The sequence below is a fragment of the Curcuma longa genome, chromosome 8 (genome assembly GCF_044706935.1).
Source record: "Curcuma longa cultivar G26 ecotype Majalengka, Jawa Barat chromosome 8, ITB_CL_G26_1.1, whole genome shotgun sequence".
NCBI lineage: Eukaryota > Viridiplantae > Streptophyta > Magnoliopsida > Zingiberales > Zingiberaceae > Curcuma > Curcuma longa.
Window position 1 is genome coordinate 6,481,633 of NC_133868.1, and position 23,500 is coordinate 6,505,132.

Sequence of the window (23,500 nt, forward strand, 5' to 3'; positions counted from 1 at the left end):
TCTTAAAAAGCGTTGTCTCTGACCCAAAAAAACTGCTAATAGACAACGTTTTCTGAAAAACGTTGTCTTTGATTTTTATAAGACAACGTTTTTGGCTAAAAACGTTTTTGTCGTTCTAGTGTTGTCTATTTGCTTTTTTCTAGTAGTGATTGCGTAGTTAGATCTGGTCAGAGGAGATGGAATATCTGCAGATTTTGTCAGAAGAGATGTCATATCTATGGATCTTGTTAGAGGAGATGTAATATCTGTGGATTGTCATGTCTCATAACTTTTTAGTGGTGGTGATATGATTGTCTGACAAATTTGATTGTGACTGACTGAGAGATTTGGTTGGTTAAGAGAGAAGGGCCAGAATAGACACAACTTGAATATAGGAGTAACGTGCTTGATAAGTCGGAAGGACTCGTGCTCTTAGCACCTTGATACTTGGTTTGGACAGGACGAGGAAGCAAACTGTAATTGTTAGAGTCAGATTAGGGTCGAGGCCAAGTAGATGGGCAAGTAACTGAGTAAATGGGCGAGTGACCGAATAAGGATCCGAGTGAGTTGAGTGAGTCAAAACTGGTAAGGTCCAGTCAACCCTGGTATAAGCAATGGTGGAGCCAGCCCAGGTGATTTACCCGGGCTGATCTCCGACTGTGGACTGTGCACTGTGCCGACGAGACAACCTGGGCTGTCTCTTTTGTTTTATTAAAAAAAATTATCTGTAAATTTAAACTTTTGCACCGTCGAGCTCCCGGGCTATAGCCCGAGTAGCATTTAATGTGGCTCTGCACGTGGGTATAAGGTCAAGTCAAGTCTCCCTCTTTCTGTCCAACGTGTCCTGACTTGTAATCGGTCTTTGCGAGCTAGTCATTATACCCCTAACACGTAATATATTGATTAAAAATATTTTTAAGATGAACAATAACACATGAAAAAAAAGGACATTTAAACCATATGAATAGTATCTGAACTGTTAAAAAAAATGATTACTCTCGTGAATAATGATACACTGCTCATAAAAAGATGAACAATAATTTTTAAAAAAATTCTATTTCAATTGGATTGAAATAGATATGATTTTTTTTACTGTTTCAATTAAAATGAAACTAATTGAATTAAAAAATATTTAAATTTAGGTAAAAATCTAATTAGAATATTAGTTTTAACGAGGACTAAATTTCCATTTCGAGACTCGACAATTCACTTAAACTTGATCAGCCGCATGCGTGGTGGCGGTGCTTGTTGTGCATCAACGTCACTGCATGTGAAGCTTGGACTGATGATTGTGAGTTACTATACATTGATCAAGGAGTTTGAGGAGCCACTTGACACTATTTTAAATTTGAGGATGAATTTTTTTCAATTTGGGACGATGGATAGTATACAAATATTTTTATTATTATTTTTGATAATTTTAATTTTAATAATTTTTAAAAATTTTATATTTAGTGTAGTTTTAAAAAATTTTATTTTTTTATATTTTAAGATTTTAAATCTATTTAAAAATTTAAAATCTGTTAAAATTTTTCTTATTGTTTATAAGTTAAGATTTTAGATGTATATAAATATTTTATTAATTGATGTATCATCCATCCAGAAAAGAAAAAAAAAATAAAGAAGGAAAATAAAATGAAAACATGAAAAAGAGGAGACGCGTAAGGACTGATTTGATGAAATAGACAAGGACAGAAGAAATCGTGAAAAAAAAAATTCATAAAAATAATTAAGAAATTGATGAAATCAGAAAAGGGATATGTTTGGTTTGATCAATTTTTAGATGCTGCAGCAGCAGCAAGGCAGTGGCGGAGCCAGAGGGGGCAGGTACCAGTGGTTCGTTGTTTTGATCGAAGGGCTTAAAGTAAAAGAAAAGAAAAAGAGAATGCTTCTTAAAGTAAAAGAAAAGAAAAAGAGAAAGAAGCATGAGAGAAAATGAAATCAGTAGGTGTAAGAAAAAAGAAAAAGAAAAAGGAAAAGGAAAAAAGAAAAAGAAAAAGAAAAAAGAAAACAAATTGGAATAAAAACATGGAGAAAATGAAACCAGTAGGGGTAATGTTTGTACCTGCAGACTGACGACAATTCATCTGCGTGTCTCTGTCAGGGTCTCCATGAGATTGATGATTCATACGGAGGAAGTCTATAATTGCCAGACAACCCACGAGATTGAAATGAAGGCGGAGTTACAGTCACAATAAAGATAGCAAACTGACGATAGAAAACTGACAACTTCAATTTAGGATGGCAATTTCAGATCTCAATCTTGACTCTATTTAATTTCAGATCTCAATCTCAACCTTTACTCGATTTCAAATCCTGACCTCAATGAATTAATCATCAACGGAATTTAACTAGAATACTAATCATTAATTTTTTAGAAATCATGATCATAACCACTAAGTATCTTTCGACTTATAAAGTTCAAGATATGTTTGTTATGTTAGATCATGCCGTTCAAGTCTAATTATATCTCCACCTTGTTGGTAGATTAATTTCTATGGTAAATTGGTTTTTTCCCTTCATTTTAGTAATTAAAACTATTGATCAGTCTCAGTTTTGATATTCTGTATCCATGTTTGAAATAAATTAACTTATTCGAATTTTGGTTTAGAATTTATCAAGTTTAATATCCTAAATAATTAATTATAAATATACATCAGAATAGCTAGCTTTGCATAAATTATTCTAAATTTGTGTAAGTTTAGTCATATTTTCAAATAATAATAATAATAATATTTTGAATTAAAAAAATAGTCCAACAATGCTCTAAAGGATAAACCTATCGAATTAAGATTTGTATTGGGAAAAAGAAATGTCATTTCCTTCAGGGGCGGAGACAGATTTTCACGAGAGGAGGGACTGCAGTCTGGACAAAAAAGAGGCGGGCGTTCAATGGGGGGACAAACTTAATGAAAATCAAAAAGCTGAGGGGGGGGGGGGCGGGGGCGGTGGCCCCTACCTGCCCCCTCGTGGCTCCGCCCCTGATTCCCTCCCTCTAGACAAGGGGCCAAGCGTAATCAACCACACTCTAATGTCTACTTAATTATTTGACTTTAGAGTTTAGATTTTAATGTTTTTTTCTTAGATTTATGGAGGTATTGGAATCTGACGGTCGTTGCAGCTCGATGTTTACTGATGTTAATTTCATACCTTATTCTACATTTATATTTATAAATTAAAAATAATATACTACACGTGAGCTGAGTCAAAAGGCCGAGAAAGGTATAAATTAAAAATAATATAATTCCCACGAGGACGATACCTTCTCATATTACGGCCAATAAATAGGAATCGGAAGAAGAGGGATCAATCAAGCCTCACCAAAATTTAATTGGAGATTAGTAAGATATTTTCAATGGAGAGGAGGTCATACTTTTAATTAATCTGTTAAATTTTTATAGTGTTTTCTTTCGCCTTAGTTAATGGATTGTATGGTTGATTAATTGATTCATCAGGCTCGAAGGCAAGGTCGCCGTCATCACCGGCGGTGCTAGCGGCATAGGCGAGGCCACTGTTAAGTTGTTCGTCCGCCACGGCGCTAGTGTCATCGTCGCCGACCTCCAAGACGAGAAGGGGAAGGCCCTCTGCGCCGACCTAGGCTCTGACGACGTCGCCTCCTATGTCCACTGCGACGTCCGCCTCGAGTCCGACGTGAAGCGCGCCGTCGACACCGCCATCTCCCTCCACGGCAGGCTCGACATCATGTTCAACAACGCCGGCATCGTCGACTCCTTCGGCAGCAGCATCCTCGGCAAGGACGACACGAGCGCGGTGTTCAAGCGGGTGATGGGGGTCAACGTGCTGGGAGCGCTGCTGGGGACGAAGCACGCGGGGCGGGCCATGGTAGCGGCGGGGCGAGGCGGGAGCATCATCATCACGGCGAGCATGGTGTCGGTGGTGGGAATGCTGGGTCGTCCGGTGTACTCGTGCTCGAAGCACGCGGTGGTAGGGCTAGCGCGGAGCTGGGCAAGCACGGGGTGCGTGTGAACTGCGTGTCGCCGGGGATCGTGGCGACGCCGCTGTCGGTGTTGCACTATCAGGCGAGCAAGGAGGAGGTGGAGGCATTGGGAGAGGTGATCTCGACTCTGAAGGGCGTGATGCTGAAAGTGGAGGACATAGCGGAGGCGGTGCTGTTCTTGGCCAGCGACGAGTCGAGGTTCGTGAGCGGCCACAACCTCATGGTCGACGGAGCCTCCAGCGTCACCAAAATATTCTAAATCCCTATATATCTTCTTCTTCAATAAAGTTTGAACTAAAAGGATCGCTTTTCAACTCCATTGATGTTCCATGAGTGATAAAAAGCCTTTTGTTCTGGTTCGTAACAAAGAACATCGATTCTAGGTAAATGCAAAAACAGGCAATCTTGATCGTTAAAAAGAACGACCTTAAATCTTTTGAAACTATCAACTATTGATATATTGGCTGAAGTACCGTATTACATAGTTGACGATTAGATGACGTACAGTAGTTGAGCTTTCTAAATGCTCAGAAAAAACGATCATGCATTGGATGGAGAAAATTTGTTCTAAAACCTTGTTTTTAATATATATATATTAAAGATTAAGTAAGACATTGTAACGTCCGTGTTAAATTAATGATCCATTATTAATTAAGACACGGATAAATAAATAGTTTGCAGTTATATTAGTCTTCGTTGCTTTCTTTCTGTGTTCTGGCTTAAGGATTAATTAAGATATTCTGGAGTAAAGGTTTGAAAAAGTCATGCTAAGAAAAAATAGCCGGTCCTGGTCGTCCAGAGGCCCTGGGCGAAATTATAAATTTTGGGCCCTGGATGAAACGAACCAGAGAAGACATAATCAAATTTAATTCTTACACCATTTGATAGAAGACAGATTTTAACCGTCTTAAATTTCATAATACAACTAATTTCATTTTAAAAAAATTTCAAACTTGTTTCTAAATGCAGCTTAAAACGAATTGTGTAATGAGATTATAATACTAAAGTTTGTGCAACTAAACCAAATTTCATAATACAATGTCCAATGTGGATTCCAAAATAAAAATGCTTTACTCTCCGGTACGATTCATCTCCGATACGTAAATGGCAATCACCATAAAGCAAGAATATTCTCTCTTTTTTTTCACAAAATCCCCAAGAAATTACAATGCAATGCAACATGAAAGTCATCTGTATCATTTATAGTCCAACCTGTTGTTTTATCATTGCTCCAGCTATAATTAGCCGACAAAAAATTGCCTTGTATGTTTATCTGCAAAAATCTGTGAAACATAGAGAAGTGTCAACAAAGTTGTTGAGTAGAATTCCTCTCGAAATAAAATCGAGCAAAGCATGAATAATTAGAAATTCAATAATTAAAGCATAAATAGCTAATATACAAACAACTACACGAATGTTGAATGCATATATAAAACCAAGTATCAAAGTACAAGTGAAGCAAACTCTAGACTCTCAGGTGACAAATCCATCAGTGTAACAAGAATCAAACGTAGTCCTTGTAATAAGTTTACCATTATCACGTATGATCATGACAAACATGCATATACTACCTTTGGTAACTCTTGTTCTAGGTATTCTCACAAATATAAAGTCAAATATCAAATCAAAGAACTATAGAGGAGTGTCAATTTAATCCAAAATGTCAAGGCACTTAAATGCATGATCTCTTAATATTTCATCATGCTTAATAAGTCACACAAAGCAATAGTGAGGCTAAATGGATAGAGTTTCTACCTCTTATCTCTTCCTCTATCTTTTTTATCTGTCTTCATTTAACATGTCTCCTTAGGCCCATCAAAAGAAGAGTGAAATGGCAACAAGGTTTTCTTTTCAATCATTTAGGAGTTGATTTTTTTTCATGCCAACTCTCTTTTACTAGAATTTGGATCAAGATGAATCAAGAGAGTCTAATTTCAATTCGGCGATGAGAAACTAATTTCAAATTCTAATGACTAATCCAGATATAATTCAAGAATAGGCTTACAAACTATAGGCAACAAGCTCAAGACTAGGGTAAGCTTTACTAACTTGATCAAGGATTAAGTTCCATCTCAATAGGTTTATAGTTCAAAAGCCAGAGCAAATGACCTCAGTGTAGTTCAAAAGCAAATATGGTTAATATGTTAGGAGGCTCAAAAGAAATTGTACACTTACAACACTTGAAGCCAGGATAAATTTGCTAGAAATGATGGTATAGAGCCACTGAAGTGATTGTAAGATAAGTCCCTATATCAGAACCATACAAGTGATCCTAAAAATTTTAAGTTCGACCGATTAAACTAGCTGAAATAACCAACCACTTCTTATGCATTTGCAGACAAGGATTACTTACCGATCCTTTCTTTTCTTGAGGAATCGTTGGAGCGAAACCTTTCTAGCAATAGGAAGATCTACAGTTCAACAATAGAACATAGAGATCAGTAACTAATCATACTAAGTATGCTATCATCTTGCATGAAATTCCAATAAAAAAGTACAGAGGTAACTCATTTAAAATATTTTCGTAATGCATTTTTAGAGGCAAACTCATCAATGATAGCATCATATTCAATATTTTCTAAAATATTCTTTTCAATACATAAAATTGCTAATCCATTTAGCCTATCTTGAGTCATTGTAGTTCGTAAATAAGATTTTATTAATTTTAATTTTGAAAAACTTCTTTCGGCAGATGCCACTGTTACAGGTATTGTCAATAATATCCTATAAGCAATCATCACATTTGGAAACATATCCACATTTTTTAAAAACTCTAATATTTGAATGGAAGACCATTTTTTATTTGTTTCATAAGATTCACTTGGTAACATTACTTGTAAAACTTGTAGTTCTGAAAATATATTTTTTGCATTAATATCAGAAGTGTCACCATTTTTTAAAGTATTTTCAAGGTTCACACAAGAATTCATTAATTTATCATCATCTAATGAAACTAATTTTGCAATATCATACAAGAACCCAAATATAGATTCAAAATATTGCAACTGTTCAAACCTACTTTTCAATTGCCCAAGAGCAATATCGACCACTAAAATAAAATAATCTACTCGAAAAGATTCTTCTGGTGATTGATTTTCCCTTTCAGTGTTTGCAATCTCATCAAAATGTCTTTTTCTATAAATTTTACGTTTTGTAGAAAATACAGGTTCAATTTCCATATCAGATGCGATTTTTTTTGCATCAACCATAGCAGAAGCAAAATCATTTTCTCTATATTTTTCAAAAAAGGAAACAAGACCAGATAATCGTTTTACAGCAACATCAAGTTGCATATCTTCTGATTGTAATTTTTTACTAACTAAGTTAATTTTATGTAAAATATCATGCCAAATAACAAGGCTTAATATAAATTCAAAACTTGAAAGTTCACCAGATGCTAAAGTTTCAGCGTCTCTACTTAATTTGTTGTCTTCACTTATTTCTGCTAATTTGAACAATGCTTCTCTAATTTGAGAAACTTGAGATAGTATTGCTTTAACTGTTTCAATATGACTTTCCCATCTTGTAGTTGACAATGATTTTAAAGTTAATCCATCAATATATTCAAGTAAAACATTCCATCTTTTTGTTGAATTAGAAAACACAGTATACATACATTGACATGCTCCAAAAAATGATTTTGCTTTAACACAAGAATTTGTCATGTCACAAACAACTAAGTTAAGAGAATGAGAACCACATGACATGTAAAATGCTCTAGGATTAATATCAAGCAATCTCTTTTGCACACCTTGATTTTTACCTTTCATATTAGATCCATTATCATAACCTTGCCCTCTCACGTTATCAATATCAAGTTCTAAAGATTGTAAAACAACTTGTAATTCATTGAAAAGACCTAAACCAGTTGTATCTTCTACATTTAAAAATTCTAAAAAATACTCTTCTATTTTAATTGGAGTGTCTGAAACATCTACACATCTTAATATGAGAGTCATTTGTTCTTTATGACTTGCATCCGGTGTACAATCAAGAATTACTGAAAAATATTTTGCCTCTTTTACTTTTTTAATTATTGTATTCTTGACTTTGGAGGCTAACATAGATATTAACTCATTTTGAATTTTATGACTAAGATAATGATAATGAATTTTTTTATCTTGAATAAGTCGAAAATGCTCTTGCATTATTGGATCAAAATCTGCAATCATTTCAAGTAGACCCAAAAAATTACCATTACCATCTTCATAAATTTTGTCATGTGTACCACGAAATGCCAAATTATGTATAGCAAGACATTTGACAACAGCAACTATTCTTAACATAATGTGTTTCCAATGTTTTGTGTCTTTTTTAATTTGTTCTTGCATTTCTTTGTCAATTGTCGATGTTTTCTTTAATCTCATTTGTAATTCAATAAAAGCTCTCAAATTAGTGAGATGTTCAACACTATTTTCATGTTGTTTAAGTTTGTCACATAAATGTTTCCAATCATTAACTCCTTCTCTTGCTAAATTACTTTTAGTGTGTATTACTTTAAACAACTTACAACAAATACAAAATACTTTATCTAACTCCTTCGAGTATACTAACCATTTTCGATCACGAGTCTCACCATTTGGTAACATTTGAACATAGTAAATAGGAGAAAAGTGTCTAGATTCTTTATCTAAAGGAAATTTAAGAATATCTTCTCTTTTAGGACCTTCTTTCCACAAGTAAATCTCTCATTTTTGTATCAAGATTATCTCAAACTCTTGGATCAAATATGTTCAAATCATATCTTGATGTCGAATATTGATATTCGTTTGTATGTACATTATCACAACAATTATCAATATCTTTAGCTTTGTCAATTTTAATTTCATCTAAATTATTAAAATCTTTATTTTCTTCATTCTCATTTTCTATAAATTTCTTATTTTCATCATTTTCATTTCTCACAAATTCTTCATTTTCATCATTCTTATTTTCAACAAAATCCTCATTTGCACTTGATTCATTAGTTAAAATTTGAACTGAATTTTCCGTTGTGTCATGTGATTCTTTACTAAAATATTTATTCAATGAACCTCTTAAGAATTGAGCTATCTCTTCCTCTTTTTTCTTTTTTTTGTCTTTTTTGATATCCAGATAATTGTTTCATGATGATAGATAATTATAAATATTAAGCAATAATCAATAAACAAAGAACAATAAAACCTGATTTGAAGAGGCACTTTCGCGATGTGTAAAACTGTAGAAGCAGTTGTGGCCTATGAGAGCAGCTCGTGACAAAGATCCACAATCCGTGGAATTGTAGAAGAACTGTTTACCTGATCACATGACAAAAGAGAACAATCACCTTGAGTATAAGAGAATTGCTATCCAGGAGAATCCAAATAAAGAGGAAAAGAAAACACTTGTTAGTAGTGCTTTTACGTATAAGGGTTCTCACTCTTGGGTATAAATGCACAGCACAAATATGTACAGAATAAATATAGAAAGCTGATTGACATTAATTATGGGCAGTAAATAAAATTTGAATATGATAATATATATAATGTTCACATAAAAGATCAATGAGTTCGAAATACATATATCATCAAGCAATATCGATGAGAGCATGACATTTGCCATAGAGAGAAAGCTTCAAATGTTTAGTTGTATGAACAGCTTACATTATACATTGTTTTCTGGAAAATTTTAAGATATTCCAGTTATTGATTTAATTTTCTCGCATATTACTATATTATTCCTAACTTTTACAGTTTCCTACTTGCTCAAATCCATCAGATATATGAATAACATTTTCCTAAAATGACTCTTATAGGTGGTATAGTGGTAAAGTACCCAGAGGACCAAATAAGAAGATCGGAATTTAAATCCTAATAGGGTGTGCTCCAGATTTGCCCTATAAGTGAATCAAGAAGGAAGATCATTACCTCCGGGATTAATCAAACAACATTGTTTATGTGAATTTTTAAGATATTCCAATTATCATTTGATTTTTCTTACACATTCATTATTATTATTAACCAAACTGCCAAACCCACCAAAACAACTTTAAATAAATAATCTGAAGGATTGAACAGATTGTATCACGCCTGCCTGATATTCTTCAACTACATTTTAAAGTAACAAAAATAGCCATTTTAAATAAACTTGGTATTAAAGTCTAACTTCATATACAAATTGGAATAGTTCTTATACACAGGAGCCATAATAAAAAAATTAAAATTAATGAAATGTCCATAGTAGTTCAAATAATCAGATGTAAGATGTTTATCTGAACTCTGAAGAAAAAGTAAACGAAATCAATAGTGTCATATTGCTACTAGAATAGCGTGAAACTTAATCAGAATTCAGAGCTAGTATATTTTCTGCAAATAGAAGTAAGCTTATTTCACATCATGGGAGAAGAAGAAAGGACCTTCCGATCGCGAGGAGAAATAAGCGCTCGAGGAATACTCAAAGGAGAGCCAGATCTCCCTGGGCCAGGCGGAGGCGGAGTTGCGGAGCCGCGGCCGGAGGCGGCGAAGGCGCAGGCGGAGCTGCGGCCGGCTGGTCGAGGAGGCGCAGGCGGAGCGCTCGAGGGCTGCCGCGCGCTGGTCGGGCTGAGCGCGGAGTACCTGGCTGAGGCGCAGGCGGAGCTACGGCCGGCTGGAGGGTGGGTCTCCGCGTTGATGAGCGGCGCTGCAGAAACGACGATGTGCGAAAGGAGTGCGGCGGATGTGAGCGATGTGCGAAACCCTAAACCCAGCAGCGTATAAAAATTAACCACCCTAAATCCAGCAGCGTATAAAAATTAACCAGTCCAGTATAAAAATTAATCCAAAATTTTAGGCCCCCCTAATTTTTGGGCCCTGGGCCATCGCCCTGGTTGCCCTGGCCCAGGGCCGGCTCTGTAAGAAAAGTATGAATTCTAAATTTTGGTGTTCAAAAAGAATACACTGCTAGTGTTCTCTTCTGTAAAAAATGGAATCTGTCACCTTAGCGGTCCTACATGGCTAGTGTTCTATGTTGGTAGTGGGGAGTTATCAAAACTACTCATTTATCTCACCACTTACCCCAATACGTACTCTCTTTATTAAAGAGTGCGTTTAAGTTTTAAAAGAAGGGGTTGTAAAAGTTTTTCAGAAGTTGTACATCTTATAGAAATCTTTTCGGAGGAAGAACATTTATTACTGATAGAGATTTGACTCATGAATAGTGAAGGATTGTTTGATTTGTAACATCTTTCGGATGATAAATGTGAAGAACAAAATTGACAAAGAATTACTATATATAAGTGTTTATCAATTTTATTTGATAATTTATATATTCAAATCTACAATGGTATTAAAGTAGTAGTAGATTTTGAATGCATAATTTTATTTTTTGATTATCTCAATATATTTAAGATCAAATAGATTTAATATACATGTTTCATTATATATATATATATATATAGCATATAAATTGAAAAAAAAATATATATAAATAATATAATAATGTTCATACAGTAATAATCGCTGATCATTCTATAATAATATTACTTACGGTTCATGCAGTAATACTACTATTTGTGCAGAAGAAAAAAATGAACAGTAAGCTTCATGCGGAAAAAAGAATTATGAGCCGTAATCATAGTATTCAGGTAGAGAAAAAAATAAATAAATATCAAATGACTTTTCTCGATGATTTTATACTGTTCATAAAAGAATGAACAGTAACGTAAAAATAATATAGATAGTATTTATGTTTTTTTTACTATTCACGTGATCTTTTTTACCGTTCGTTGTTATTAAAAAATATTTTGATATGGACAGTAACATATTAATTTAAAAAATATTTTTGAGATGAACAGTAAGTCAGTAACACGTGAAAAAACATCAAAAAATGTGAACAATAGCTGTACTGTTCACACGAAAAAAATCTCTCGTGAATAATGAATATACTGCTAATAAAAAGACGTACAGTAATTTTTAAAAAATTATTTAATTAGATTGAAACAGATGTGATTTTTTTTACTATTTTAATTAAAATAAAATTGAATTGAATTAAAAAAATATTTGAGTTTAGACAAAAATCTAATTAGATTAGTTCTAACGACGAAGAGTAAATTTATGCTCGAGACTTGACAACTCGCTCAGACTTGATCAGCTGCATGTGTGATATATGGCGGTGCTCGTTGTACGTCACCACATGCGAAGCTCGGGTTGGTGGTCACAAGTTACTACAGTGATCAAAAAGTTTGAGGAGCAGATCGCTTCGTGTATCTGAAAGCTACAACAAGTAGCGGATGCGATGATGATGAATTTTACCGAATTGATATCAGTTGATCTTCCTCCTTGACGACCACCTAACACTATTTTAAATTCGAAGATGAATTTTTTTAAACTGGGATGACTGATACAGGAGTACCCAAATATTATTATTATTTTTAATAATTTAAAAAAAAATTTATATATAGTATAATTAATTTTTTTTTATGATTTTAAATCTGTTTTGAATTTTTAAAATTTTAAATCTATAAAAAAATTTCTTTACTTTATAAATTAAAATTTTAAATGTATATAAATATTGAGTAATGTTACGCTGCAGGAAATTGTAGCAAGAAACTGCAACAGGATAGGCACAGTTAGAGAAGTGGGACCCATCTGCATGCAGATGGGCCCCACTTTTATGTGTCTGCCCTGCTGCAGTTTCTTACAGAAGGAAAAGAAAATGAAAACATGAAAAAGAGGAGACGCGGAAGGACTGATTTGATGAAATAGGTGAGGACAGAAGAAATCGTGAAAAAAAAATCATACAAATAATTGAGAAATTGATGAAATCAGAAAAGGAAGGTTTGGTTTGATCATTTTTTAGATGCAGCAGCAGCCGCAGCAGATAGGAAAATAGGAAGGAGATGTTTGGTTCGTTGTTTTGATCGATGGCCTTGAAGTAAAAGAAAATAAAAAGAAAAGAAAAAGAGAATAGAAGCATGAGAGAAAATGAAATCAGTGGGTGTAAGAAAAAAGAAAAAGAAAAAAAATTGGAATAAAAACATAGAGAAAATGAAACCAGTAGGGGTAATGTTTGTACCTGCAGACTGACGACAATTCATCTGCGTGTCTCTGTCAGGGTCTCCATGAGATGTGATGTTTTATATCTAGTCGTTGGCTACTACAACGAGGCAGACAGAGACAGGGAAGCGGAAACAAAGAGAGGATGAATACACATGTGATCATTAATTGTTATTTCTGAGATTGATGATTCGTACGGAGGAAGTCTATAATTGCCAGACAACCCACGAGATTGAAATGAAGGTGGAGGTACAGTCACAATCAAAGATAGCAAACTGACGGCTTCAAACTAGGATATTTCGACCTCCATTCGATCTTATATGTCGATTTCATCTCGATCTTTAATTTTAGTTCTCGATCTCAACCTCTATTTAATATCAAATCTCAATCTCAACTTCTATTCGGTTTCGAATCTAGACCTCCATGAATTAATCATCCACAGAATTTGATCAAAATAATAATCATTAATTTTTTAGAAATCATGGTCAGAACCACTAGGTATCTTTCGACTTATAAAGTTTAAGATATGTTTGTTATGTTATATCATGCCGTTCAAGTCTAATTATATCTCCACCTTGTTGGTAGATTTCCCTTGTAAATTGGTTTTTTCCCTTCATTTTAGTAATTAAAACTATTGATTAGTCTGATCGGAAGAAGAGGGATCAATCAAGCATCACCAAAATTTAATTGGAGATTAGTAAGATATTTTCAATGGAGAGGAGGTCTTTACTTTTAATATGTTAAATTTTTATAGTGTTTTCTTTCACCTTAGTTAATGGATTGTATGGTTGATTAATTGATTCATTAGGCTCGAAGGTAAGGTCGCCGTCATCACCGGCGGCGCTAGCGGCATAGGCGAGGTCACTGTTAAGTTGTTCGTCCGCCACAGCGCACGTGTCATCATCGCCGACCTCCAAGACGAGAAGGGGAAGGCCCTCTGCGCAGGCCTCGGCTCCGACGACGTCGCCTCCTACGTCCACTGCAATGTCCGCCTGGAGTCTGACGTGAAGCGCGCCGTGGACACCGCCATCTCCCTCCACGGCAAGCTCGACATCATGTTCAACAACGCCGGCATCGTCGACTCCTTCGGCAGCAGCATCCTCGGCGAGGACGACACGACCGCGGTGTTCGAGCGGGTGATGGGGGTCAACGTGCTGGGAGCGCTGCTGGGGACGAAGCACGCGGGGCGGGCCATGGTGGCGGCGGGGCAAGGCGGGAGCATCATCATCACGGCGAGCTTGGCGTCGGTTGTGGGAATGCTGGGTCTTCCAGTGTACTCTTGCTCGAAGCACGCGGTGGTAGGGCTAGCACAGAGCGCAGCTGCGGAGCTGGGCAAGCACGGGGTGCGTGTGAACTGCGTGTCACCGGGGTTCGTGGCGACGCCGCTGGCGGTGGCGCACTTGCAGGCGAGCGAGGAGAAGGTGGAGGCATTGGGAGAGGTGATCTCGGCTCTGAAGGGCGTGATGCTGAAAGCGGAGGACATAGCGGAGGCGGCGCTGTTCTTGGCCAGCGACAAGTCGAGGTTCGTGAGCGGCCACAATCTCATGGTCGATGGAGCCTCCAGCGTCACCAAAATATTCTAAATCCCTATGTATCTTCTTCTTCAATAAATTGTGAAATTAAATAAAAGGGAAGGATCGCTCATCAGCTCCATTGAGAGTGATATTCTCATAGAATTTGTAGGCACAAAAAGCCTTTTGTTCTGGTTGTATATTGTTGAAAAATATACAATCTTGATCATTAAAAAGAACGACTTTAAATCTTTTGACTAAAGGATCAACTTGAAGAGATAAAGATTTGTCCAGTTTTGGAGAAAAAGTTTGAAAAGACATGCAAAGAAAAGTAAAAGTATCTGTGCTGAAAAAGAATACAGTGCCGATGTCCTAACAGATTTATTATAAACATTGATGTTTCTTATATTTTAAATTGGTATTAATAAATTTTAAATGATGCACATGATGTAATTCATGCAATATGCACATGATGTAATGATATTGTCATCTCTGATGCCAGTCAGCCGTACTGTCATCGATGATAATGATGAGATTGAGTGGGTAGAGCTATGACAACTATGCACTCTGCCGTCACTGCTCCTGAGTGACCGAGTAGATAGGATGCTGGCGGAGTACACTTATCCTCCTACCTCAAGTCACATGGGAGAGCAACGCTTTTATCTCCTCGTCTCATAATACAAAGAAGGGATCCCTGTAATGCTACCACGCAGCGGCACCACTACCTCTGAGCGGTCGAGCGGAGTCTTGACAGAGCAACTGCACACACCCTCCTTATGTACCACTAATTCGTGAATGTCAGTGTGTGCAGATCATGTAACTAGCGACGGACTCAGACTACAAAAGAGCCGATGATCGCTAGTATACAATCATGCAAGGATGGTGCATGCCATTAATGCGTGCAACACCTACCAATTTATGCTCAGTAAGAACACAGTATATCACTACTCTGATGAATATATATTATGTGGCAAGTATTTAAGATGATAGAGAACCTAAATCAGTAATAGATAAATATGATATACACATGAAATAAGTAGTAATATACCAGGATAAATATAAAAATATAGAAATTACTACTAGTAATAGCAAAACTACACACATTTATATGACATATCAAAAAAGATAAGTCAAGATACCCGTCTTCATAATATAGTCTGTGTCTGTAAAAAAAAAATCTCCATCCAGACGTCCGGTTTAATGTCCAACCCACGTGACAATTCCTCCAGCCTCAATTCTCTTGCGCTCATCGCCAGGGGGCGGAGCTACAGGGGGGGCGTCTCGGGGCGGTCCCCTGCCCCCTGTAGCTCCGCCCCTGCTGTCAACTGCGATTGCTTGGACGGGTTCATAAAAATTATGGAGAACGGAAGCGATGATGCCGGGTGCCAGAGGGAGAAGCCTTTGAATTGCTCGTCGAACAACCAGTTTTCCAAGGTGCAGAACGTGAAGGTGCCTGACACTGAGAACGCTACAGTTGGAGGAAACATGAATCCGGATGAGTGCAAGAATTTGTGCTTGAATAATTGCTCCTGCGTGGCGTATGCAGTGATCAGTGGGTCTTATGGCTGCATAACTTGGCCTAGTGATATGTTGGATCTCAGGACTTTTGGCAATGGAGGAGATGATTTATACGTTCGCCTCGCAGGTAATCTAATTATCCACAGAACTGGATCGATTACCAAATTAAGTAGCTAGGATTAATCAAACACCTGTCTTTTTTTAATTCCCTCCAGAATCATCCACAAAGAAGCACCGCTGGGCCGCTATAGCCATTCCGCTGTTACTCGGATTGTTTCTGCTATGTTGTGTTGGCGTGCTCGTGTGGAGGAAGAGAAACAGAGCGTCAACCAGATTGCTATTACAGTTGCCAAATGTAAAGGAAGGTATAATGAATCGGAATTTATCACTAATTTTTAGTTTTATTTGTTTGACAGTAATGTCGATCATGATGTAGTTCAATTCATATTGGAAGAATTGAGCAAGTTAGACTATACCACTTTAGTTTTATTTGTTTGCCCAATGTGTAGTCATATAATATTTTACAGGGAGCCAATTCCTATCGTTTGGCTTAGTTGTCAGGGAACAATATTTAATTCTCCAGCTCAATCCTATTTATTGCTACAGCATTTGTATTTTGACCGACCATTTGAGCTTCAGTTTATTAATGGTGGCATTTGTTCAGAGAGACGCCGACCATAATCGGGACACTTAAGGATGGTGGCTCTGCATCACGTTTCAAATGGGCCAGTGCAAGTTCGGTACTCTAAATCCGGATTAGAAGACAGTTTGGAGTTCGGAGATGCAGAAAGATAGTTCGGAGTTCGGTACTCTAAAAAATAATATTTTTTTATTGAAAATTAGTCATTGCTAACTAATATGCACATAATTTTATATCAGATCTTATCGAAGACAAGAAAATCAGAAAGTTATTCTTTTCTTGACAAATTGATTCGACTTGTTTTAACTTTACTAGTTTCTACTGCAACATCAGAGCGTGCATTTTTTGCAATGAAAATTGTGAAAAATAGGTTGCAGAATAAAATGGAAGATGATTTCTTATCAAGTTCTTTGATAATGTATATTGAGAAGGATATTGCTCGCAGTTTTGATGTCAATTCTGTCATAGATGAATTTGAGTCTATGAAAAAGCGAAGAGCACAATTTAGATTGCGTTGAATATAACTTATTTCTTAGTTAATTCAAAATTTATTTTATTAGTGTGACAATGCGATATTAAAAAATAGCCCCCCTCGGTAAAAATCCTGGCTCCGCCCCTGCTCATCGCTTCTATTCGGTTTGTGATCATCAGAGAGAGGAATTGCTTTTCCTGCCTTACATATTACAGCACGTGAATAGCCTACATTAGCTACAAATAATTTTTTGCCTATCAGAACAGCAGTAGAGGCTGTCGAACCATCATCTCTGGCAGTATTGCTTTCGGATGCTAGGAAATCTGAATCAGTTCTTTTAAATGTTTCGCTTATAGCAACTTTTGTATCCACCATGAGTAGCGGATGCTTGCCTTCGGGGCATAGCTGAGTTGGTTATGACGCAACAGAGTTGTAGAAGAGGACAAGGGTTCGTACACCCTCCTGTATCGTGACCAATTGTAATTTCTCAATTTACCTCCTCACAGATAGTGGCATGGGGCCGACCGTGTGAGGCCGCTAAGGTAGCGGATTCCACCTTTTTGCAGAAGATGAGTAGCGGATGCTTTGTTAGGCTGTTGAACAGGTGTTCCTTCAAATATTCAGAAGCACGTGAACCACCGTGTCCATCAAATATTCCAAGGCTGATCAATTTTCCATCAATTTCCACTGATTTATGATCATAGTTATCTTCCATGCTTGGTCTTTTCCCCTTAAAGCTAGCATATCCAGTTATCCACACTGCCAACTTGCATCCCCGCTTTTCCATCCTCCACTTGAGTAATCGCCATTTACTTCGTGCTCCACGCTCCACAGCTAGACTTGAATCCACCATCATTCTTGCAAGTCTCATGCTACGCTGTCTGGAAACGGCGTTTATACTGACGTCTCCGTTTTCGAAACGCTGGAAAACGTTTTCATCTGTGAAAACTTACAAGAAACAGCCCTAACTCGACAGGCAGGCCAAGAAACCCGCCGAAGCGGTCGAAGGTCACGTGCGCTACGTGTCGCACGTCGGTGGGCCACCCGATCTCCACGGCGGAACTGGCGGTCGTGTGACGTACCGCGACACCGTAGCCCTCACCGACGCCGACGCTACAGATCACCAAGGACTTCCTCAACGTTGCCACCAGCGCGGACGTAGCCGAGGAATGGTGATGATGTTGGTGCCGATTTCCCCCCTTCTCCCGATCCGATCCCGGCAGGATTAGGGGCGAAGAGCTCGGGAACTCCTCCTCTACCTCCTCGTCGTCCTCTTCTTTGTGGCAGAGGGAGCGGGAGGTGGGCGACGGAGCGAAGTCACCATGGTGGAGGAGGGAGAAGCGAGCCATGGTCTCCAATGGAGGGAAGTGAAAAGGAAAAGGAATGTTGATGTGATGTGAGAGTTAGCCGAGTGGAGCGGAGGTGGTGAGGTGGGAGAAGCTTCGCTGCTTGCAGTTATTGATTTATTTATTAATGGAGACAATTTCAATTTAACCCCCAAAACTCACCTATTTTATCAAAATGCCTTTAAAAAAAATCTAAAACCACTTTCGATTGTTACAATACTTTTACATAACATTAGACTCTCTATGAAGGTCTTACTTATGCCAAAGTCTAGGAAATATTCACAGTATTTGAGGAGGTCTTCGACGTTTCCAAAATTTGAAAACTTCAACTATTGCCGTTTCCCATTTCCGTTTCCGCGTTTCCCGTTTCTTGTCTCCAAGTTTCTAGACAGCATAGGTCTCATGCCAAATTCTTATCTCAAGGAGGTCCCAAACCCTCTTTCCACCCTTGTTCCTTTGAAGTCGAACGCTCCAGGTTCTCCGAGCGCTTGACAAAGCCACTTAAAGACAACATTATATACCATCTATCTTTCTGAATACAACCTCCCGATCGAAGAACTACGGGATCTGAGGCCGCCGGGGGCAGATCGTCGTGAGTCGTGACGATGATCGGAAATCTAAGGAAGAGAGGAAAAGGGGGAGATCGGAGAGAAAGAAGAGGAGCAGGTGGCTGGACCTGCTGGCGTCGACGACTCAACCTCGCTGTGGCGACAGGAAATCGCGACAGAGCAACTGATCTCGAGCTTGGCCGGGGGAAGAATCGCGGTTGAACACCAGCAGAGGGCACGCGAGGGATGGAAGGGAGGCGAGCCTAGGGTTCCTTCTTCGCTTTTATCCTCCATCGCCGCGACAACGACGCCGACAGCTGCGGGATCGTGCGACGAAATCGGGACACGGCTGCGGGCATAGGCGAGGTCGGGTTGGTGGATTCCTAACGGGGGTCGTGCGACGACAACGAGCAGGGCACGCGAGGGATGGAAGGGCGGCGAGCCTAGGGTTCCTTCTTCGCTTTTATCCTCCGTCGCCGCGACAACGACACTGGCAGTTGCAGGATCGTGCGACAAAATCGCGACACGACTGCGGGCGTAGGCGAGGTCGGGTTGATGGATTCCTAATGAGTTCAGGTTTAACCCATCATCCGATTCAAATTATTAATATTAATATTAATATTAATATTATTATTTTTCAATTAAACCCCTAGAATACCTCATATATTATAATACTAGGCTGGATTGACTCCATATACTTAGACTCCAATTACTAGGTATATTAATTGTTGGGTATATTGGCTCTCATTGTGGAGCTGCACTGGGCTGGAGCCCAGTGAAGCCCAGCCCTGCCTCGCTCTTGGTTAGTGCAATCGACCTTTGATCAAGATTGATTAAGTTTGAATTGGCTCGAATTGAATTTCGAGATTTAATCAATATGTCTGTTGACAAAAGCAAGACATCTAGTAGAAGGAAAATTTATTAGAGATGGAGATTATTGATACAATCGATCATGAGTCATGTTGATCAAGTTGATTTGGATGTGGATGGTTAATTAGCAAAAAGTTAAGTGGATTGAAGTTGACTGGATACTTGACAATGGAGAAGTTCAAGTGGATCATGATTGATAGGATAGATATTTGACATTCGAAAGTTCAACATGGAGTTAACAAAAGAGAAATTCAACTGGATCACAGTTACTCGGACACTTAACAATTAAAAATCTAATAGAGAGTCAGTCATGAAGTCCAAGTATATCAAGATTGATCGGAGGCTTAGCAACGAGAGAAGTCCAAATATATCAAAGAGGATCGAATGTTTGACAATGGTGAAATCCTAACAAATCAAAGTTGACAGGATGCTAGATAGTGGTAAAATTCTGACATATTAAGATTAACCAGATACTAGGCAATGGTGAAGTCCTGATAAGTTAAAGTTGACCGGATGCTAAACAAAAAAAAGTCATGACATGTTAAAGTTGATCAGATGCTAAACAAATGAAGTCTTGATAGATTAATTAGGTTGAGATCAACTGGATATTAGGTAAGGTGACAATTCAATCTTGGTAAGGCTATAAAATAGAAGCATAAAGTGATTTTTAAATAGTAGAAATTGGCTAATAAATCTGTAAATCCTAGGTCCAGAGTTTGAGAGGGTTTACTGTACTCAGTCGATTGCTAGGTTGATTAGGTTGAGATCAACTGAATATTAGGTAAGGTGAGAATTCAATCTTGTTAAAGCTAAAATAGAGGTATAAAGTGATTTTTAGATAGTAGCAATTAACTGATAAACCTGTAAACCCTGAGTTCAGAGTTTGAGAGGGTTTATTATACATCAGTCGATTGCTAGATTTGAATATCAATTGATGACACTATAACAACAAATAGAATGTTTGAAACTCAACTAGTAAATTCAACTGATTATCGTCAATCGATTGATAGAATGGAGTAATTGATTATTGTCACTGTTCAAACGAACAAAATATTTTAAATTTGATTGTGACACTTGCATGCTTTGTCATCAATCGGTTGATGGTAATAAACAATTGACTGTTGTTCGTCAAAGTTTATTTGAAAAGAGTCCTACTGTAGGTACGACGTTCAAATTCAGATAGAGTAATCAACTGATGGTGCTAGCAATCAACTATTGAATAGTTTTTAGTCAAGACAAACCCTATAAAGAATAGTTTCATCGAAGATTTGAGAAATCGATTCTTGAGGATTTTAGAGAAGAGTATTGTTATATTTTCAGACTTTTAAGAGGCAATCCAAAGTATTCAGCAACGAGCAAAGCAAAGATATCATTTCTAAAGTTATTCACTTTTATTATTTTGTATTCATATCTTTGTATTTAATTTGTGTTATATTACTTGTACAAAAATAAGAACGGTAAAAAATTTCTCTGCCTCCGAAAATTGTAGATGCTATTGCTAGGACGACACACCTTAGAGTAGAAATTGAAATTTCGAATAAATTAATTTATTTCTTGTGTTTGTTCTATTTTATATTTGTTATTTGTATTTTCCACTGTATGTTAACTTTTTATAGATAAACATATATAATCGATAAGTGACGAATCATGAATCACTATTTATTTTCCTCTAACGACCCATTGGACGCCAACATCTATCTCATTGGTGAATTTTCGATCACTGGTACTCTTTTTTTTCTTCAAATTTTAGTAGTTCAAACTGTTGATTAGTTTCCATTATCCATATTCTAAATAAATTAACTTATTTAAAATTTGGCTGCTGCAAGCTTATCTGAATTGAAAGTTTAATTTCCTAAAAAATTAATAATAAACATACGTCATCATAAATTTACATATATTATTCCAAAGTTGTAGCAGTTTAGTCATATTGTCAAAAAATAAAAAAAACAATTAAATGTTTTTGAATTAAGAAAACTCCAAATATGTACTAAAGGAAAGAAACTTATCGAATTTAGATTTTTATTGAGAAAAAGAAATGTCTTTTCTTCTGCATCTAGACAAGGGACCGATAACGTAAAGTAACACGTACGCTCTAATTATTTATTCCAAATTGTTTAAAAGCTGCTTTTCAACGTTTTTTCAAGTGGACCACATAAAGTCAAGATAGTGACTTATGTTTATTTCATAACTTATTTTATGTATATTTACATTTATATAGTCGAGAAATAGGAAAATGGAGATTTAAATATTTGAATGCATCGAATAATATAATTCCCACGAGGATGATATCTTCTTAGATATCCATATTCAAGTGATATTATATAATCAATGAGGGAAATGTTATAATCCTCACATGTAAATTAGTGTTTAAAGAATTGAACGTGATTGAGATGAGTGTATTTATTTATTTAATATAAAATAAAAATAAATAAGTGGATAATAGAATTCATATATAATAAATATTCATATTAAAATAAACATGTTAATAAAAGAATTATATTAATATAATGAACATGTAATATATAAATATATATATATATATATTTTAAAAGATGATATATATTAATATTTAAATCAATACAAATGTCCGGTCTATAAATACAGAAGAAGAGGGATCATTATTCAAGCATCACCAAAATTTACTGGAGATTAGTAAGATGTCTTCAATGGAGAGGAGGTCTTTACTTTTAATATGTGAAAATTTTATAGTGTTTTCTTTCGCCTTAGTTAATATAATGGATTGTATGGTTGACTAATTGATTCATCATGCTCGAAGGCAAGGTCGCCGTCATCACTGACGGCGCTAGTGGTATAGGCGAGGCCACTGTTAAGTTGTTCGTCTGCCACGGCGCTCGTGTCATCGTCGCCGACGTCCAAGATGAGAAGGGGAAGGCCCTTTGCGCAGGCCTCGGCTTCGACGACGTCGCCTCCTACGTCCACTGCGACGTCCGCCGCGAGTCCGACGTAAAGCGCGCCGTGGACACCGCCATCTCCCTCCACGGCAAGCTCGACATCATGTTCAACAACGCCGGCATCCTCGACCCCTTCGGAAGCAGCATCCTCGGCGAGGACGACATGACCGCGGTGTTCGAGCGGGTGATGGGGGTCAACGTGCTGGGAGCGCTGCTGGGGACGAAGCACGCGGGGCGGGCCATGGTGGCGGCGGGGCGAGGCGGGAGCATCATAATCACGGGGAGCTTGGCGTCGGTGGTGGGAGTGCTGAGTATTCCAGTGTACACGTGCTCGAAGCACGCGGTGGTGGGGCTAGCGCGGAGCGCGGCGGCGGAGCTTGGCAGGCACGGGGTGCGTGTGAACTGCGTGTCGCCGTCTGTGGTGGCGACGCCGCTAGCGGTGTCGAACATGCAGGCGAGCGAGGAGGAGGTGAAGGCATTGGGAGAGGTGATCTCGATTCTGAAGAGAAATAAATTGAGAAACTGTAATTGACAACCGTGGAAAAGATATTTTTCTCGATTTCATTAAAAAATATTCTTATCAATTATAACAATATCTACAGTCAATTCAATATTCCCGTCTCAAAGCTAGTTATCCGAGCTAGACGCACTGAAGTTATTTTTCAACAATTAATAGGTTCGATGGAAAGTTTGATTTCTCTTTTGTAATGGTTGAAAATACCCAGTTTGATGAATGAGTGGACTAAATTATAATTA

General features: G+C 37.4%; 3 protein-coding genes and 3 pseudogenes across 3 annotated transcripts; 4 read left to right on the forward strand and 2 right to left on the reverse strand.

The window, feature by feature from the left end:
* Window positions 1-3,334: 3,334 nt before the first annotated feature.
* On the forward strand, window positions 3,335-4,215 carry LOC141833746 (secoisolariciresinol dehydrogenase-like; annotated as a pseudogene).
* A 1,893-nt stretch (window positions 4,216-6,108) lies between these two features.
* LOC141833921 (uncharacterized) lies at window positions 6,109-9,044 on the reverse strand (annotated as a pseudogene).
* Window positions 9,045-13,638: 4,594 nt separating this feature from the next.
* Window positions 13,639-14,540, forward strand: LOC141833801 (momilactone A synthase-like). Its single transcript, XM_074721299.1, has 2 exons — window positions 13,639-13,649; window positions 13,736-14,540. The coding sequence occupies exons 1-2, from the start codon at window positions 13,639-13,641 to the stop codon at window positions 14,508-14,510; spliced, it is 786 nt and encodes a 261-aa protein (XP_074577400.1). The 3' UTR covers window positions 14,511-14,540.
* Window positions 14,541-15,635: 1,095 nt separating this feature from the next.
* LOC141833922 (putative protein phosphatase 2C 52) lies at window positions 15,636-17,924 on the reverse strand (annotated as a pseudogene).
* Window positions 15,788-16,644, forward strand: LOC141832900 (G-type lectin S-receptor-like serine/threonine-protein kinase B120). Its single transcript, XM_074720269.1, has 3 exons — window positions 15,788-16,083; window positions 16,172-16,321; window positions 16,621-16,644. The coding sequence occupies exons 1-3, from the start codon at window positions 15,795-15,797 to the stop codon at window positions 16,635-16,637; spliced, it is 456 nt and encodes a 151-aa protein (XP_074576370.1). The 5' UTR covers window positions 15,788-15,794; the 3' UTR covers window positions 16,638-16,644.
* A 2,218-nt stretch (window positions 17,925-20,142) lies between the features above and the next one.
* On the forward strand, window positions 20,143-23,276 carry LOC141833923 (momilactone A synthase-like). Its single transcript, XM_074721419.1, has 2 exons — window positions 20,143-20,218; window positions 22,609-23,276. The coding sequence occupies exons 1-2, from the start codon at window positions 20,143-20,145 to the stop codon at window positions 23,274-23,276; spliced, it is 744 nt and encodes a 247-aa protein (XP_074577520.1).
* Window positions 23,277-23,500: the final 224 nt, after the last annotated feature.

Bases quoted from the DNA above. Each gene is read 5' to 3' on its own strand.
- LOC141832900 (XM_074720269.1), top strand. From the start codon at position 15,795: ATGGAGAACGGAAGCGATGATGCCGGGTGCCAGAGGGAGAAGCCTTTG. The intron at 16,084-16,171 runs GTAATCTAATTA...AATTCCCTCCAG, and splicing joins TTTATACGTTCGCCTCGCAG to AATCATCCACAAAGAAGCAC.
- LOC141833923 (XM_074721419.1), top strand. From the start codon at position 20,143: ATGAAGTCCAAGTATATCAAGATTGATCGGAGGCTTAGCAACGAGAGA. The intron at 20,219-22,608 runs GTTTGACAATGG...TCATGCTCGAAG, and splicing joins TATATCAAAGAGGATCGAAT to GCAAGGTCGCCGTCATCACT.